Source organism: Cornus florida, unplaced genomic scaffold (assembly GCF_030987335.1).
Source record: "Cornus florida cultivar Cherokee Brave unplaced genomic scaffold, ASM3098733v1 CherokeeBrave_3.0.0_Hap2_Chr01, whole genome shotgun sequence".
NCBI lineage: Eukaryota > Viridiplantae > Streptophyta > Magnoliopsida > Cornales > Cornaceae > Cornus > Cornus florida.
Window position 1 is genome coordinate 3,671,879 of NW_026775571.1, and position 17,798 is coordinate 3,689,676.

Genomic DNA, 17,798 nt, shown 5'->3' on the forward strand with positions numbered 1-17,798 from the left:
TATATATATATTTAATTTATACTTAAAAAATAAAGTAAAAGATATATCATATATATGTTCGTGTTTGACAGAGTAATCAATGACTCATCAATTAGAATTGTTACAGCACGTGGTGGTGGTCCACAACCTAAATTCAGTCCTCAGTTCTAAACCTAACCTCTCAAATCGCTCTCAAGTCTCATCTCAACTCTGGTTCTGTTTTGAAATTTCAATGAAGCGGCTGCCTCGCCTCATCACTTCTCGACTCGCCTCATCAGTCCTCGACTCCTCTCTGTTCGTCACCTCGCCTCGCCAACTCCTCAAGTCTCAACTTCATTCTTCAGTCCTCCTCAAGTCCTCAGTCGATTCAGTCCTTAGTTCTTCAATCCTCTCATCTTCAGATCTTCTCATCGCAGCTATCGCCGACGCCCACACACCATCTCAGACTTCTCATCGCCATCGCCGACGCCCACACACCATCTTCAGATCTTCTCATCGCGGCTATCTACAATTTTTTTTTTTTTTGTTCGTTGTGAATGTTCAATCGTTAATTGGAACAATATCTTTTCTGTTGGGTGTTCAATTTGTAGATCTACTCTCTATGTTATTGGTTTGCCCTGCATATACACACACACATACACTCAAAGGCTCAAAGCCTTCAACAGGAAAAAAACAGCAAACAATCAGTGAGAACCGTGGAACCGAACCGGAACCATAGGAACCGTAGGTTCAGTTCCATACCTATACGGTTCCGGTTCCGCTTTCAAGGAACCGTCGTGAACGATTCCGGTTCCGGTTCCGACCGGAACCGTGAGAACCAGAACCGTGTGCACCCCTATCGATGATTATGTTCTTACCAGCGATGATACTACCGGAATTGCTGAGGTTAAAAGCTATCTTGGCCGTCAGTTTAAGATTAAGGATCTTGGTCCCCTACGGTACTTCTTTGGCATTGAGGTGGCTTGCTCCAATACTGGCATTTTCATCTCTCAACGTAAGTATGTTTTTGACTTGCTTTCTGCTTCTGGTCAAGCTTGGCGCTTGTTCTGCTGATACTCCGATTGAGTAGAATCATTGGTTGGTTGATTCTGAGGGGGAGTTGTTGTCAGATGTTGGTCAGTATCAACGACTTGTGGGGAAGCTCATCTATTTATCCATGAGTCGACCAGACATTGCTTATGCCATGAGTGTCGTGAGTCAAGTCATGCACTCTCCTCGTACCCCTCACCTTGATGCAACTATTCGGATCATTCGCTACTTAAAAGAGTGTCAGGGTTGTGGTATTTTGTTTGCCAATCATGATCACATACGTGTTGAGGCTTGGACAGATGCTGATTATGCAGGATCAATTTTAGATAGAAGGTCAACTTTGGGCTATTGTACCATTATTAGTGGTAACTTGGTTACTTGGCGCAGTAAGAAGCACGATGTTGTCTCTCGATCAAGTGCAGAGGCAGAGTATAGGGCTATGGCTCTTGGGGTATGTGAGTTGCTATGGCTGAAAACCTTGATGACAAACTTGTGCCTTCCAGTGTCGCTTCTATTCTCACTCTACTGCGATACTAAGTCTGCCATTAGCATAGCAGCAAATCCCCTTCAGCGTGACAAGACTAAGCATATAGAGGTGGACCGTCACTTCATTCGAGAGAAGATCATCTCTGGTCAAATTTGCACTCCATTTGTCACAAGCTCGCAGCAGCTTGCAGACATTCTTACAAAGGGCGTCAGCAAGATTGTGTTTGAGAATGTATTATCCAAGTTAGGCGTGTCAAATATCCATGCACCAACTTGAGGGGGAGTGTTAGCATATATGATATCTACGATTTATGGAATGACTTACCATAATAGCAGAGATTTGACTATGCATATGTTAGTATATATGATGGCCACGATTTATGGAATAACTTACCATATTAGCAAAGATTTGATTATGCCATAGAATATGCTTTAGAATATGTTGTGATTTGATTTAGATTTGATTTAGTTTCCTTTCTTGTAATATAAGCATGTGCTCTTTTTATCTATAAATACTAGAGCTGTGAATGAGTGATTCATCTCATTTAAGCCTTTACACAATTCTCTCCTTTTTTCTTCTTTTTATATTTCTACTCTGACTCGGCTCTACACTGTACACCCTTTCCAAGTCTTTAACAAGTCGACCATGGATTCTAGGAACACCCATGGAAGACCAAAAGCAACCAAAAACATAGCCCAAACATCCCCAGCCACTGAGCAATGAGCAATGAATAAGGAGATGGTTGATAGATTCCCCAATCTTCTTACATATGAAACACCTATTAACCACAATATGATTTCTTTTTCTAAGGTTAACAATAGTAAGGATGCTTCCTAAGGCGACAGTCCACGAGAAGAATGCCACCTCAGTGGAGCTTTCATCCTCCAAATGGCTTTCCATGGAAACATAAGACCAGGGCACTCTAACATGCATTTGTAGAAGGACTTGACCTCGAACACTACTCTCGAGGTTCCCACCCTCATCTCATCCATGCCCACCTCGACCACCACCTGTCTATAAATGAATGCTAGGAAGTCTGTAACCTCCAAAAGTTCCCAATCATTAAACTGTCTATGGAACTACACATCCCAAGTCACCCTCCCGTTATTTTATTTTTTTTATAAGTAAACTGTATTAGAAGGCGTTCAAAAGGGGAACGCGTCCCAAGCTATACAAAAAAACTGAAACTATGATCTCAAGAAGCCCAAAAAGTCCACAATATCCTCAATGGAGGAAAAATCTCTCCCCCAACCCCAACAAAAAAGAGTACAAATAATAGAAAATTTCAACACCCCAATGGAGGACTCCTTCCCATCAAAAGATCTTCTATTCCGCTCTTTCCAAATGCTCCACCAAACACAAAAAGGGGGTTACCCTCCAGAAGACTCTCGCCTGAGCCCCCACCCATTGGCCCCTCCAAATATCCAGCAATTCCCGAGATGTCCGAGGCATAACCCAATGAATACCAAACAAATCAAAAATGAGACTCCAACAATCATGAGCCACAGGACAATGCAGCAACAGGTGATCCACTGACTCCCCATTCAACTTACAAAGACAACACCGATTAACAATAATATGTCTTCGCTTCCTCAAGTTTTCCAAAGTCAAAATCTTGCTCCAAGCTGCAGTCCACACGAAAAAGGCCACCCTAAGAGGCGCCTTGGACAACCACACCGTCTTCCACGGGAAGGAAACGCCATGAAAACCAGAAAGGCACACAAAAAAAGACCGGTCCTGGAACATCCCCTAAGAAGAGGGCACCCAAAACAGGGAGTCAACACCAGTGCCCTCCACCTCCTGTCTGTACAAGAGAGCCAACAAGCCAGTGACATCATCCAACTCCCAATCCTGAAAAGATCGCCGGAATGGCACATCCCAAGATAACCTCTCGCTATCAAGGCGATAGCAGTTAGCCACCATAGCATGTTTGTCAACAGCAATCCTGAACAGCCTTGGAAACCAAAGGCCTATCCGAGCACCAGGGATCCTCTTAAAACCGGACAAACCTTCCATCCCGAACTTTGAATCTAACATGTTTGGAAAACTCGTCCCATCCTTTTCCAATGGCCCTCCACACCCCTACTCCACTAGCAGACCTGACTGGCCTAGCTGACCACCCCCCTCTCTCCTCCCCAAAGCGCCAGGAAATAACCATTCTCCATAATCTATGCCTTTCATTGCCAAATCTCCAAAGCCACTTACCGAGGAGAGCACTGTTAAAGGGGGCCAATCTCCTAATCCCAAGCCCGCCCAACTGAGAAGGCCTGCAAACCTGCTCCCATCTGACAAGATGATACTTAAACTCCTCTCCACGACCCCCCCAAAGGAAGTTTCGTTGTAACATCTCAAGACGGCCAACAACCGAGGCTGGAACCTGAAAGAGCGAAAGAAAATACGTTGGAAGGCTTGACAAGACGCTTTTCACTAACGTAACTTTACCACCCTTGGAGAGATATTGCTTTTTCCAACCAGCTAATCTTCTTTCGACCCTTTCAATCACCGGGTCCCAACTTCCCACCCTCTCGGCCGAGTCCCCCAGCGGCAAACCCAAATACGAGATAGGGAAACGTTGTGTCCCACACCCTAAGGCAGCAGCCAGAGTGTCCACCTCCTGAACCTCCCCCACAGGGACAAGCACATTCTTGCCCACGTTGACTTTCAAACCAGAGATAGCCTGAAAGCAAACTAAGACACATCTCAGATACCTCAACTGGGACACCTCTGCCTCACAAAAAACAATATTGTCATCCGCAAAGAGCAAGTGAGAAATCTCCATTTGCTGAACAGATTCGAGACCGATCTTGAAACCTCTGATAAAACCCAAATCCAACGCCCTTCTCATCAACCTACCAAGAGCCTCCATAACAATAATAAAAAGGAACAGGGAGAGAGGGTCCCCCTGCCTCAGACCGCGAGAGCTGCCGAAAAACCCCACAGGGGACCCATTCACCAACATCGAAAACCTGACAGTGGAAACACATGAAACAATCCATTTCCTCCATCTCTCACTAAAGCCCACCCTCTCCAACAGGTAGAACAGGAAATTCCAGCAGACATGATCATAAGCTTTCCCGATATCCAGCTTACATAGAACCCCAGGAGTCCCACTGCACAATCTAGAATCCAAACATTCACTGGCAATAAGAGCAGAATCCAGGATCTGTCTACCCCCAATGAAAGCATTCTAAGACTCAGAGATAACTCCATCCAAGACCTCCCTCAAACGGAATGCAAGGACTTTTGCGATGAGCTTGTAAATGCATCCAATCAGACTGATAGGTCAAAAATCCTTAATGTGAGAAGCACCACCCTTCTTAGGAATAAAAGCAATAAAAAATGCGTTCAGTGATTTCTCAAACCGCCCCATGGAATGAAACTCATGAAAAGTGCCCATCACCTTGTACCGGACCACCTCCCAGCTCTCCAACAGAACTCTCATAGTAAAGCCGTCCGAGCCTAGAGCCTTATCACCATTACAGCTCTTAAAGGCCTTCAGCACCTCTTCCTCCGAAAAAGGATTTTCCAACCCATCTCTTTCCAATGTAGAAATAGAATCAAAGTGAAGATCATCAAGACGTGGCCTCCATCGAAGAGGCTCAGAATAGAGCTTTTGGTAGAAAAAGACAATATCGCTACGCACCTCCTCCTCCGTAGTCAAAACCGCATCATCCACACACATCCGCCCAATGTGATTATTCCGCCTATGAGCATTAGCGGTTCTATAAAAAAAACTTGGTATTCCGGTCTCCCATTATTAAGACGATAATAGTCAACGACCACTGCATCTTTAGCCACAGCAATCTGGTAAAGACGAGAGAATCTACTAGCTAAAATCCGAATCCCCACACCATCTGTCTTCCCAAAACTTGAAATTACTCCCGCTTCTAACTTTGAACCGGATACGTTTGGAAAATTCCCAACCTCTACGGATAAGTTTCCAAGAGCCCATACCTGCTGGGATTCTAGCCTCCCTAGAAATCCACCCACCATCTCCCTCCCCGTAATGACAAGCTATAACACGCCTCCAAAGCTTGAACCTTTCTCTCCCGAACCCCCACAACCACCCACCTTATTAATAGGGGAACACACCCTCTCCCAGTTAAAGTGGTACTTGAACTCATCTCCTAAACCCCCCCACAGAAACTTCCTTTGAATAACATCAAGTCTTCGAATAACTGAATTAGGCATCAGAAATAGTGACATATAGTACGTCGGGAGACTTGAGAGAGTGCTTTTCATAAGTATAACCCTCCCCCCTTTGGACAAGTATTGTTTCTTCCAACCTGCAAGCCTCTTCTCAAACCGCTTAACAATTGGATCCCTCATAGAAACTCTCCTCAACGAGGTTCCCAAAGGGAGTCCTAAGTAAGAGATCAGAAAAGAGCCAACACCATACCCCAGAATATCAGCCAAGGCACAAATATCATCCACCTCCCCAACTGGTACAATCTTGCTTTTCACAATGTTAATCTTCAACCCAGAAACAACTTGGAAGCAGGCCAGCACGCACCGTAAATACCTCAACTGAAGGAGAAGCATCAGAAAAGACAATGGTGTCATCCGCAAAAAGCAGGTGGGAGATGACCAACTGATTCAGAGCTCTAGCCACCAAGAATCCATGAATGAACCCAAGATCACCCGCCATCCCCATCAGACGGCTAAACACCTCCAGGACGATAATAAACAAGAATGGGGAGAGATGGTCCCCCTGCCTCAAACCACGAGAACTATAAAAAAAAAACCAACTGGGGATCCATTCACTAAAATAGAGAACCGAGCCATCGAAATACAGAAAAAAGTCCAGACCCTCCACTTTTGCCCGAAAGCCCATTCTCTCCATCAGGTACATCAAAAAATTTCAACAAACATAATCATAAGCCTTTTCAATATCCAGCTTGCAAACAACCCTTGAAATACCACTTCTCACCCTAGCCTCAATGCATTCACTAGCAATCAAAACTGAATCCAAAATTAAACGCCCTCCAACAAAAGCATTCTGGGAATCCGAAATCACCCCTTCGAGAACACTCCTCAACCGAATGGCTAAGACTTTCGCAATAATTTTATACACCAGCCCCAACAAGACTAATTGGTCTAAAGTCCTTCGCCTCACATGCTCCGCTCTTTTTAGGGATAAGTGTGATGAAGGAAGCTTTGAGGCTCTTCTCAAAAGAACCATGCAGGAAAAAAGAATCCAGTGCCCCCAAAACCTCAACCTTCACCAGCTCCCAATTCTGATGAAAGAAAGCTAAAGTAAACCCGTCCGGCCCAGGAGCTTTATCCCCATCGCAGCTCCTCAGAGCCGCCAACACCTCTTCCTCCACAAACGACCTTTCAAGCCCATCTCAATCACCTTCCAAGAATGCTGCAAACTCAAGCCCATCAAGTAAGGGCCTCCAACTGGAAGTCTCCTCAAACAGCTGCTTGTAATAAGACACGAACCCATCCCTGATCTCATCATCTCTAGACACCATAACCCCATTAAAATGGATTCTCCCAATATGGTTACATCTTCTGTGAGCATTGGTCATTTGGTGAAAAAACTTTGTATTCCGATCCCCTTCCTTAAGCCAAAGTACTCTAGACTTTTGTCTCCATGAGATCTCTTCCATCTCCACAATCTCTCCAAACTCAACCTTACACTCCACCCTTTTACTAATATCCTTGCTGCAGAGGCCCTCCTCACCCTCCTTTCTGTCCAAATCTGAGATTTCTAGTAGGATTTTATTCTTACGCCACTCAAGAATGCCAAACACTTCTTTGTTCCATTTCTTGATATCGATCTTCAACAACCTTAGCTTGGAGGCCAACTGGAAGCTCAGACTGCCCCTAACCTCATACCCCGTCCACCAAAGCCGAACCCTATCTTTGAGTTTTGGTGTTGCAGGAGGCTATAATGACTCATTCTTACTTGCAAACTAAAGGCTTCTCCATTGTATCAAGATGTTATTTGTGTTTGAATAGTGTGGAAACAATGGATCATTTATTCTACAGTTGTGATTATACCTGGAATGTTTGGAATAGTATATCTGATATACTTGGATGCAATTTGCAGAAGGTGTTGAATTTGCAGAATTTGACTATGGAGTTTACTCAAAGATTTACAGGGAAGAGAAACAAAGCAGCTAGAATCATGTTTACTGCAATGCTATATTTTATTTGGAGAGAAAGAAATGAGAGAATGCATAATGATATATGTAGAGATGTAATAGAAATAGCTGAGTGTATTATTTGGGAGGTTCTTGATGTCATGGGGATATGTCTTCAGGATATCTTGTAATCATTTTGTTCTTAGTTTTGATTTCTTTTTTCTTTTTGCCCTTTTACAGGATGTTGTGTGTTTTTTATAGTGGGGGTATGTCTTCACTATTTCTCCATGTACTATACTGTTTAAATTTATATAAAAAATCATTTATTCAGGAAAAAAAAAAACGTCTTCATTCAGGAATATTTTCTCCAAATCTCCCGAGATCAAAAATCTGTCCAACCGAGACAACGTTGGTGGATTCCTTCCACTAAACCACACGAACTGATTTCCTTCCATCAAAATATCCATTAGGTGGTTGGAGTCAATAAAATCTGAAATATTCGTCATTGCCGAAGACCACGGACCCCTGTGGACCTCTCACTAAGAGTACGGACGGCATTAAAATCACCCCCAACACACCACGGTGCATTCCACCTTGATTTAGCACACCCCAACTCCTCCCACAAGACTCTGCCCCAAACTTTTAATACACGATCAGAAGGAGAGGCCAGTTTAGACTCCTGCAAACAGACCACATGCACCCCCCATTTTCTTAAAAGAACCTTCACCACCCTTCTTTTGTTCGGGTCATTCAAACCCCGAGCATTTCAAGACACGATTTTGAGTCCCCCCCCCCCCCCCCCCCCAACCCTTATCTCCACTTCCACCGGCTCTTACAAGATCCGGATAAAATCATGCATCTTGGACATTCAAAATGGATTTGCTTGCATGATACTACGTATCTATTAGAAGATGTTATATTTGGAAAATATTATTATAGGAACCTTGACATAATATTTGATATGAGAGTATCATAGGAGAGATTTTGGCCTATGATAGTGTAATATCTCTCATTAGTCTATTTTTCACTTTTCGAGGATTTTTCAATTTTCTAGATTATTTTAATCATTGTCTCGTTTTACACGCCGGACACCGTGGGGTGTGCCGGGTGTGTCCTGAGAGTGGTTGGGGCATTTCCTTGAGTTCGGGACTCTTGGAAATGCATCGGTTGCCATTTCGGCATATTTCCGTTTTTCGGACTGGGAGGCCCAAATGGGACCAGCAACCGGGATTGTCGTGTACTGGGATTGTGTTTCGGGTCCATTGCATTTCATGCACTATTATTTGATTTACAATTACTTGGTTGCATGTTTATTTGGTGATTGTAACTTGGTTATTATGTATATATGTTGTAATGTTATAAAGTTTATTTTTTTCATTTAACGGCCCCACAAAGCACTAAGCTTATGCTATATCACCTTATATCATTCAGTTTGCCCTTTTCTTCATCCAGAACCGTAGCACTCTTTCTCTCTCTATACCGAGCTTTTTCTCTCTCTAAAATCACACACTTTTAGCTCCAATTTCATCATTTTTCACTTGGATTTCAACTTTGCCTGGCAAAGTTGATGAGCTCCTTGTGGGCTTCGTTTTGATCGGAGCTGATCTGGATTTTGCCACTCTTGGGATTTCGAATTTTGGGACTGAATTAGGGCTTTTCTTATTTCTTGAGGTAGGGGTGTTCCAATCTACAAACTCTTTGATTTTTGTGACTCATCCCTCTATATGTGATGTATAACATGTTTAATTGTAGTTATTTCTTGAAATTTGTTATGATGTTATTTTTTTTGATAAGTAATAATGAATTAAAAAAAAGGTTCAAAAGGGGAACGCGTCCCTTAAAACATTAAAGGAACTTGGGTCTAAGGCCCCAAAGAATCCAAAAAAGAAATTAAATCATCAGAAGAGGAACAAGAACTCCTCTTCACATAACTAAAGAGAGAACGAATAATAACAAGTTTCAGTATCGCCGTAAACGACTCCTTCCCTTTAAACATTCTATTATTTCTCTCCTTCGAAATTTGTTATGATGTTATATATGAATTGTATATCCACATGAGTCTTTATGTGTAAGTGATATGTGTGTATATGGTTTGTTGATTTGATTTAAGAAGCATGCTTAAGTGATTGTATTCTTACCCTATATACTTAATTGTTGAAATTTTATTATTAGTAAGCATGTTATGTTTTTGTAAGAATTTCCTTGTTAAGTATGCAATATTGTTAAGGCTGGATTGTATGAAAATTATGGTATTTGAGAAGCATGAAGCATTCATGCATTTCATTGGGAAAGAAAGGGAAAGTTGTTTTAAAAAGTAATGAAAATTGATTTTGGGGAAAATGTTTTTCAAAAGTGTTTGCGAAAACCCGGGCGCCTAGGAGTTGCCTAGTAGTCCACGGCGTTAGTGTGGTCTAGAGGGGACTAGGGAAAGACCCTAGCATAGTTGAGCTACCTAGGCCCGAAACGACGCCTTGGAGTTGCCATGTGGTTGGGGATAGCTAGCCAATCCTCCTCTCGTGACGCCATAGAGTTGCCATGGGTCGGATTGCACTAACGGTTTAAAAAGGTGAAACGGAATTGTTTCGGAAACGAGGAGCGACATTGGCATGACATTGCACTTCCTTGGCATACATTGTGTGTTTTGCGATTGGATGACCTGTATATGTACTTGTTGTGGCTGATATCCCCTATGGCATGACCCCGTACTTCTTTACTCTATGCGTTATGTGGATTCACGGGGTCATTAAAAGGTGTGTCTTAGACACCTCCTACTGAGCGACTGGCTCACCCCATTATATTATTATCATTTTTCAGGACACGGAAAGGAAGTAGTGGACGACAATCCACCACATGCTTAGTATGGATTAGAGGACTGTTTTGGTTACCTTTTGTAATTAAATTCCATTTTGTAAAACCTAGTATGACATGTATAATTTTGTGGCATGGGGGCCGTAAATGTAACCATTTTCAATTTGTTGTAACTTAAACTAAATGGTTATGGCCATTGAAGCATGTAATAGACTTCATTTTTCTTTTTCTTTGCATCTAGGTATTCCTTGATGGTTAGTAGACTATCACATAGGGGTAGCCTACTGGGGGTTAGTTGACTACCATGTAGAGGTATTCTACTAGGGGTTAGTTGACTACCATAAAGGGATAGTTTGCTGGGGGTTAGTTGACTACAGCACAAGAAAAGAAAGAAGAGAGAAGAAAAGAAAGAAGAGAGAAGAAAAGAAAAGAATGAATTAAGATTTTCCTTATATCTATTCTCGCACCGGACCTTTATAATTAGGGTCATTCCACCAATGTGTACCGGAAGGATTTGTGAGGTATATTAATTACATCTTAACCTTGGAAATGACAGCATTGCCCCTAGATGACCTCGGGTTCGGGGAAGGACCCGGTTAGCGATTCGGACCCCCGAGTTCGGATCATTACAAATAGAATATTGATTGGAGTGATTTATGGTATTGATTTTAGGAATCTTCCATTAATGTATTTTCTAAATTTATCACCTTTATTATTTCACCTACAAATAGAGATGATCATTGTATACAAAGATTAAGAGAGAATATATTATAAAGTGATGTACCTCTTTGGACTCTTTGTGCCGTGGATGTAGGCCCTAATGGCTGAACCATGTAATATCCTTGTGTTCTTCGTGTTTCATTTTTCTTTCCGCTTCCGTTTTATGCTTTACAACATGGTATCAGAGCCTAATTTCTCTTCCTAGGTTCGGACCCCTATTTTGAGGTATTCCCTTAGCATTTGAAATGTTGCTAAAGGTTTCTCAGTGCTATTTATGACTTGTTTGGGCTGCCAGTTTGTTCAGCAGTAATGTTTTTCGCCTTTGCCATGTCTCCGACAGTTTTTATCGACTTATTTGGGCCGCTGGTATGTTCAATAGCATTGTCCTCGCCTTTGCCATGTCTCCGGCACTTTTTATTGATTTGTTTGGACTGCCGATGTATTCGGTAGCATTGTTCGTAACCTTCGCCATGTGTTTGGTGCTATGTGGACTTATTTGGGTTACTGGTGTGTTCGGTAGCATTATTCTTCGCATTCACCGTGTCTCTAGCAGTCTTATTGTCTTTTTCCAAATTGTTATAAAATGATCTGTTTCATGATTTGATATGCAAGCTGAGCGTTATTTCCATACACCCTTCAGCTTGAGGGGGAGTGTTAGAAGATGTTATATTTGAAAAATATTATTATAGGAACCTTGACATAATGTTTGATATGAGAATATCATAGGAGAGATTTTAGCCTATGATACAATATTGAGTAGAGTGATTTATGGTATTAATTTTAGGAATCTTCCATTAATGTATTTTTCATATTTATCATCTCTATTATTTCACCTATAAATAGAGGTGATCATTGTATACAAAGATTAGGAGAGAATATACTATGAAGTGATGTAGCCCTTTAGGCTCTTTGTGCCGTGGATGTAAGCCTGGTGTCTGAACCACGTAATATCCTTGTGTTCTTCGTGTTTCATTTCTCTCTTCGCTTCCGTTTTTTGCTTTACAACAATATCATACTTCATAACAAGAATATCAAGGTTTTCTTAAAATAAACATAATCTACTTTCAGAGTAACCACTGCACACAACACAACCAAGTGACTAACTTAACAAGCAATTTCACATGACTCTGGGTTAAGCATGGCTAAAATTGATCAAATCACATTTATCTACAATTACGGGAATAATAATAAAAAAGGAAAATCCAAATCACCTTATCATTGGGTTAAGCGTTCCTTAAATTTGAATTTTAAATAATTGTTGTATATACTAGCACAACATATAAGTCTCCCATTATCATTAACTATCATTCAAAATGCCTGAAAAGGTGCCGCTGAGTTATTAGCGTAAAGCTCTAACATAAAATCTCAGACAACTCCTACCCTGGACTAAGACTAACCTTGAAACACAGGATTGTGGGACACTTCGCCTATCTAAAAGTACCATGTCACTTCCCAAGGGACTGTGATTGCACCATGATAACAACTAAAGAATAATAAATAAAAGAAAACTATCATTCAGGATTGCTTGTCACAATGAGCACGTCTTATGACTCTTATCCAAGACATTCTTCATTGCTGTCAACATTAACCTACAAGCAGGCAAGTGTCCAAAAAAATCAAATAGGTTGCTCTTCATATTTTCAGCTCTACATCAGTGTGTACTTCAGTTGTTATTTTGTTGATGTTTCATTAGCGCACACAACTTGCAACTGGAACATCTTCCAAACTGTGCAAATCCAGCCGTCTAAGTGTCTAATATTTGAGGGATCATTCAAATTATAATCTCAACTTGTGAATATGGGGTGTCAAGCTGTCACTGGTTTGCCGTTTGCAGCTTTTAAACGTACCTCTTCTTCTTCAGTAAGATACTCCATTTCACCTTGGACTTGTAAACCAAAACACTAATGTTCTGCCATGATTCCTTCATATAGGTGATACTAGCTCTAGTTCTAAGTTCATAAAATAAATTAATGTAGACAAAGTCTCCCTCTGGATTAGTTGGGTAAATGAAACCACTACGAAAGCTCATTATCATGATTTAACAAGCATGTAAACTGAACAAAGCTGATTTTCATCAACATCAAGAAGGCATCATTTTGTCAAGTTACTTCTATCACTGGAGCCTTAACTTAGGAGATACAAGAAGCACTGGACAGCATGTAAAAAGCACGTAGAAGAAGTTAGCTTTTATCTAACTAGCAATGGACTGCATAACTTAGGAGATACAAGAAGCACCTTCAGACCTTTAGAGAGTTGGTTCCATAAAAGGACTTCTTTTTTTTTTCATACAAAAGGAGTGATATGATGTGCTCAGCCCACGTAATCGTCACCAAAAAGCTAAATTTCCTCAGCGGTCGTACAATGGCCACTCAGATGGTTCAAAAAGGAAAAATATAAAAATCTCATGTATGCTTCCGAGGTTTGGACAGTATAAGAAGTAAGTCTCCTACTTTCTGTTTCTCTTGAATCTCATGTCTGCTTCTAAGACTACTTCTACCAAATTACCAGTGGACCATGTATCTTCACGTAGCACCTTGTGATCCTTACAGAGTTGGAACCAAGCTATAAAATATAAATCTCTCCAAATTGTCAATCTGACCCAAACAACATGTTTATCTCAACCCATATAATCATCACCAGCAAGATGAAGTTTCAAAACAATTGTACAATGGCCACTCAGATTGTTGGACACAAAAGAAAGCCACGGCCATTGAAATTAACATACAAGTAGGTCTCTACTTTATCAGTCTTAATAAATCAACTCATGAATACGATCATTTTGAAAAGGGGTTGCTTGGAAAAATTCTATAAACAAAATGGCTAACTTGGAAAATTTGATTCAGCATTGTCATGGTTATAATAAACTAGATGCAATTACAAAAGAGAATTGGATAAGAAATGAATGCATTCATAATTCATGCTAAGCTTGAGATATCACTGATGACAAGAATTAAAGAATATTTCTTGTTGCCGCCAAAAAATTAAAAAAAAACCTTTACACATTTTGGTCCAATGACCAAAAATCTGTTCTAGAAAATAGGAAAATGGACTGTGATAAATTGAGATACCAGCGTACTAAAATTTCCAAATAGTACACGGTTTCTTGGTTCATAGTTCCATAAGAACAATAGAACAACGAATGACACAACATATGATCTAACAAACTAAATCACATAACTGCGACAAAAATTTGAAAATGTGATGAATAATTGGAAATTTCCAAATTTGGTCGGAGATCAAACACTGGCAGTAAGAAATGCATTTGGTTGACCTACATTTCTACAATATGATCCAACAAGAACTATAATAACATCAGATAATGGCCTATTATCACTGAAAATGTAAAAATTTTAAATTGGGTCTCCCTGATTCGAAATTATAAATAAAAAATGAAGAAAACAAATGAATAACAACATATATACACATATATAGAGACAGGGAAAGAGAAATATATAGAGAGAGAGAGACTTACATCGGCGGATTTGGGGGAAGGAACGAGAGTGACGCAGGACAGGCCAGAAGTAGAAGCAATTAAGGGCCCAAAGCCAAGGAAGGAGCAAGAACCCGAAATTGAAGAACCTGCGGGCGTACCCGATTGAATCTTCCTCGGAGAGGCCCAGTGGTCCGTCAATGGTTGGCCACACAGAACCCGACAAAGCAGATGAAGAAGAAGAATTAGGGTTGTTGCTATTGGTGATGTTGTTGACGCTTGGATTGGTGCGAGGAAGTATAAGGCCAGTTGACTCTGAGGGAACGTCCTCTGTTCTCTCCATTCGAAGCTCACGATGCACCTAGTCTCTCCCTCTCCTTGTGTAATATACAAAACTATACACAAGTTCCTCTTCGAACCAAATTCCCTATCGTTTGGTCAGTCCGTAAAAATAGCTTAAATTTTGAAGTGAGGATAATGTTGCTCATTGCATATCGTAAAAAAAAACAGTAATAAGTGGTTAGGTTTCTAAAATACTTTTTTAATGTTGACTTTATTCTTAAAAAATTTTGACTAATCTACACACACTTCTCTTATAGTTTGTCATAATTATAGAGGCTCCCTCTAGTTTAGAAATTTACAATAACCTTTCCTCAAAATAAAACTAACCCATATGAACCTTCCCTCCTAGTGACGGACTGTCAAATGGCTAACGGACCTATTTAATTTACTAAAATACTCTCAAATTATTATAGTAAATGATTGAGCTACCCATATTCTTTTGTGTTTGTGTGTGTGTTTGAAAATGCATATGTGGCTCAATCTCTCTTCTCTTATGCTCTGTTCGTTAGGAAGGAAAAAAATTGGATGGAAGGGAAAAAAGAAGGGAATGATGAGACATCCCTAGGGAAGATATTATGAACTTCCCTTATTTTATTCGGTTGGATGGAAGAGAAGAGAAGAACCTACCAAATTCCTTTGTTTGTTAGGAGGGAGGGAGGGAGGATAGAATTTAAATTTATTTTTACCATTATACCCTTCATTATTTTTTTTCTAGTTATCATCTTTGTTACTCATTTGAACAGTACCATTAATTTCATGACAATTTGTTATTTGCTTTATTTATATATACATATATATATGTATATATATAAAATCATATTTCATCATGAATAATAATAATATAAAAAAGTACCCCACTATCTACTTGACAAATATTAAACAGGCTAATGGTTGATAAATGTTAAACAGGCTGATGGTCGGCAAAACACTAGACAAGTACATATATGTCTACTACAGTGAGCAATTGGTCAATCAAATATTTATTTCCTATTAAAATTGCACCATTTGTAGTCATATAAACTGCCTTCAACCATTTAAAATGACAAACACTTGCCAAAATCAAAATTCCAAAAGACATAACTAAAATCCACCATTCTTATGAAAAAAAAAAAAAAAAAACACATTAATGTCAAAGAATGAAAAAATAAAAAAAAATAGAAGAAGAAATCCGGTGAAGTTGAAGACTCCAAAACAATAAACATTCAAGAGTTGGTTGAAGTTAAAGACTTCAAAATAATAATCATTCAAGGGTTGGTTGCATCATCCATCATCTTGTACAATCCTTGCGTCTCTCAGATGGCACGGCAAAGAATACACTTTTGTGAGTCTGACTTTTAATAAGAAATATCAATGCATCCAACTGAAGTTCCTCAGGTACCCCAATGTTCAACAATTCTGCAAACACTTCATCTTCTGAATAGTAACGTGGTCGAGCTCTCTCAGAAATAGCAATTCTTTTTTCTGCCCTCTTTCCGCAACAAGATTTCCCTTCTCGATTGCCTCTGCTACTTTGTTAATTCCACCCCCGATAACTTCACACTCTTTCTCAAATAAATTAATCACCGACTCCTTTCTTTTTGTGCCCCTTGAAGATGTAACAGCTTCTGAATTTGGTTCAGAAGATGCACCCATGGGAGAATTTTTTTCATTGTTGTTTGAATTTTTATTAGCTTGGTTCGAACTTCCATCTCTTCCCCATCCTTGAACTTTTTCTTTTGCACTTACAGCACCATCACCATTAGCTCTATCTTTTGCAAAAAGATCATACAATTTCTTATAAAATTTTATTTTAGTATGCCTCCATTTTGATGCTGATGGCTTTGCCTGCAAAATGTTTCTAATAAATAAATAAATCATAACTACAATATTTGTTCTATAAATAATTTCATACCTCTATAAGGGCCTTCCAAACTTCGAGTTCTGCCTCGAACAATTTTGTTTCTGGACTCCATGAAAATCCACTTAAATTTTTGAATAGATCATAACATGTATTGAAGTTAAGTTTCAAGGTTTTCATCCGGTTTTTTATGTGGTCCTTATCAAATGGATAACCAATTTTTTCAGTGCATTTTTTTATGACATTTGAATATGCTGTAGAGGTGAATGTTCCATCAACTCTATTACCATTTTCTTCTTGCTCCAACAATGCATCAATTAATACTTCATCCATTTCTTCTGTCCATCTTAGTGCATCCTTCTTATTTTCAGTTGCGTTCATATCTTTATTCGCTTTCTTCATCATTTTCCAAGTCTGCATTTTTCAATGTCATATGAAAAATAATTATAAGAAACAATTAATCACATCAACAGATTAACACAAAAATTTCACCACATCAGAGAAGTCACACAGACTATAAAAATGTAGGAGATTTTATTGCTCTACTAATATGACACCAATAGATATTAAAATAGTTAAATAGGGAAAAAAAAAAAAAACATAATTATGCTCCATGTCCTAAATAATCCTCCCACATGCTAGCTGCTATTGAATTCCTTATAGCTGCTCCTTCGATAGCATCTACTTCATTATTACTTGTATCAAAGTCTTGTCCATTGTCTAGATCAGCATTAACATGATCGCGATCAACTTCTACAATCAATCTTTCATCCGGATCAACACCCATTAGATAATTATGAAGTATACAACAAGCCAATACAATTTCTGTCACGGTGTCAACTCTATAATGAGCTTCTGCCCCACTTGAAATAATTGGAAATCTCTTTTTTACTACTCCAAATATTCTTTCAATTACATTTCGTAAAGAAGAATGTCGGTGGTTAAATAACTCTTCCATATTCTCTGGTGCACGTGATGAGTACTCTTTCAAGTGGTAGGGCACACCTCTATATGGTGTAATCAGCCCACTGTTTAGCATGTAACCTCCATCCACTAGATAATATTTACCTATAG

The 17,798-nt window shown here is 39.7% G+C and overlaps 2 protein-coding genes across 2 annotated transcripts in view; both read right to left on the reverse strand.

The window, feature by feature from the left end:
• Positions 1-14,983, reverse strand: part of LOC132281675 (probable gamma-secretase subunit PEN-2) — a 29,828-nt gene extending 14,845 nt beyond the window's left edge. Inside the window, exon 1 of the mRNA XM_059783376.1 lies at positions 14,588-14,983. Coding sequence (XP_059639359.1) covers positions 14,588-14,888 — 301 coding nt within the window. The 5' untranslated portion in view covers positions 14,889-14,983. The remainder of the gene's footprint in view (positions 1-14,587) is intronic.
• Positions 14,984-16,273: 1,290 nt separating this feature from the next.
• LOC132277002 (uncharacterized protein At2g29880-like) lies at positions 16,274-17,144 on the reverse strand. The gene is made up of 2 exons (XM_059778730.1): positions 16,779-17,144; positions 16,274-16,711 (listed from the first exon to the last, which is right to left on the reverse strand). The coding sequence occupies exons 1-2, from the start codon at positions 17,142-17,144 to the stop codon at positions 16,274-16,276; spliced, it is 804 nt and encodes a 267-aa protein (XP_059634713.1).
• Positions 17,145-17,798: the final 654 nt, after the last annotated feature.

Coding starts and splice junctions, on each gene's coding strand:
- LOC132277002 (XM_059778730.1), bottom strand. CDS start 17,144: ATGCAGACTTGGAAAATGATGAAGAAAGCGAATAAAGATATGAACGCA. Junction 16,712..16,778: donor TTTGGAAGGCCCTTATAGAG/GTATGAAATTAT, acceptor AACATTTTGCAG/GCAAAGCCATCAGCATCAAA.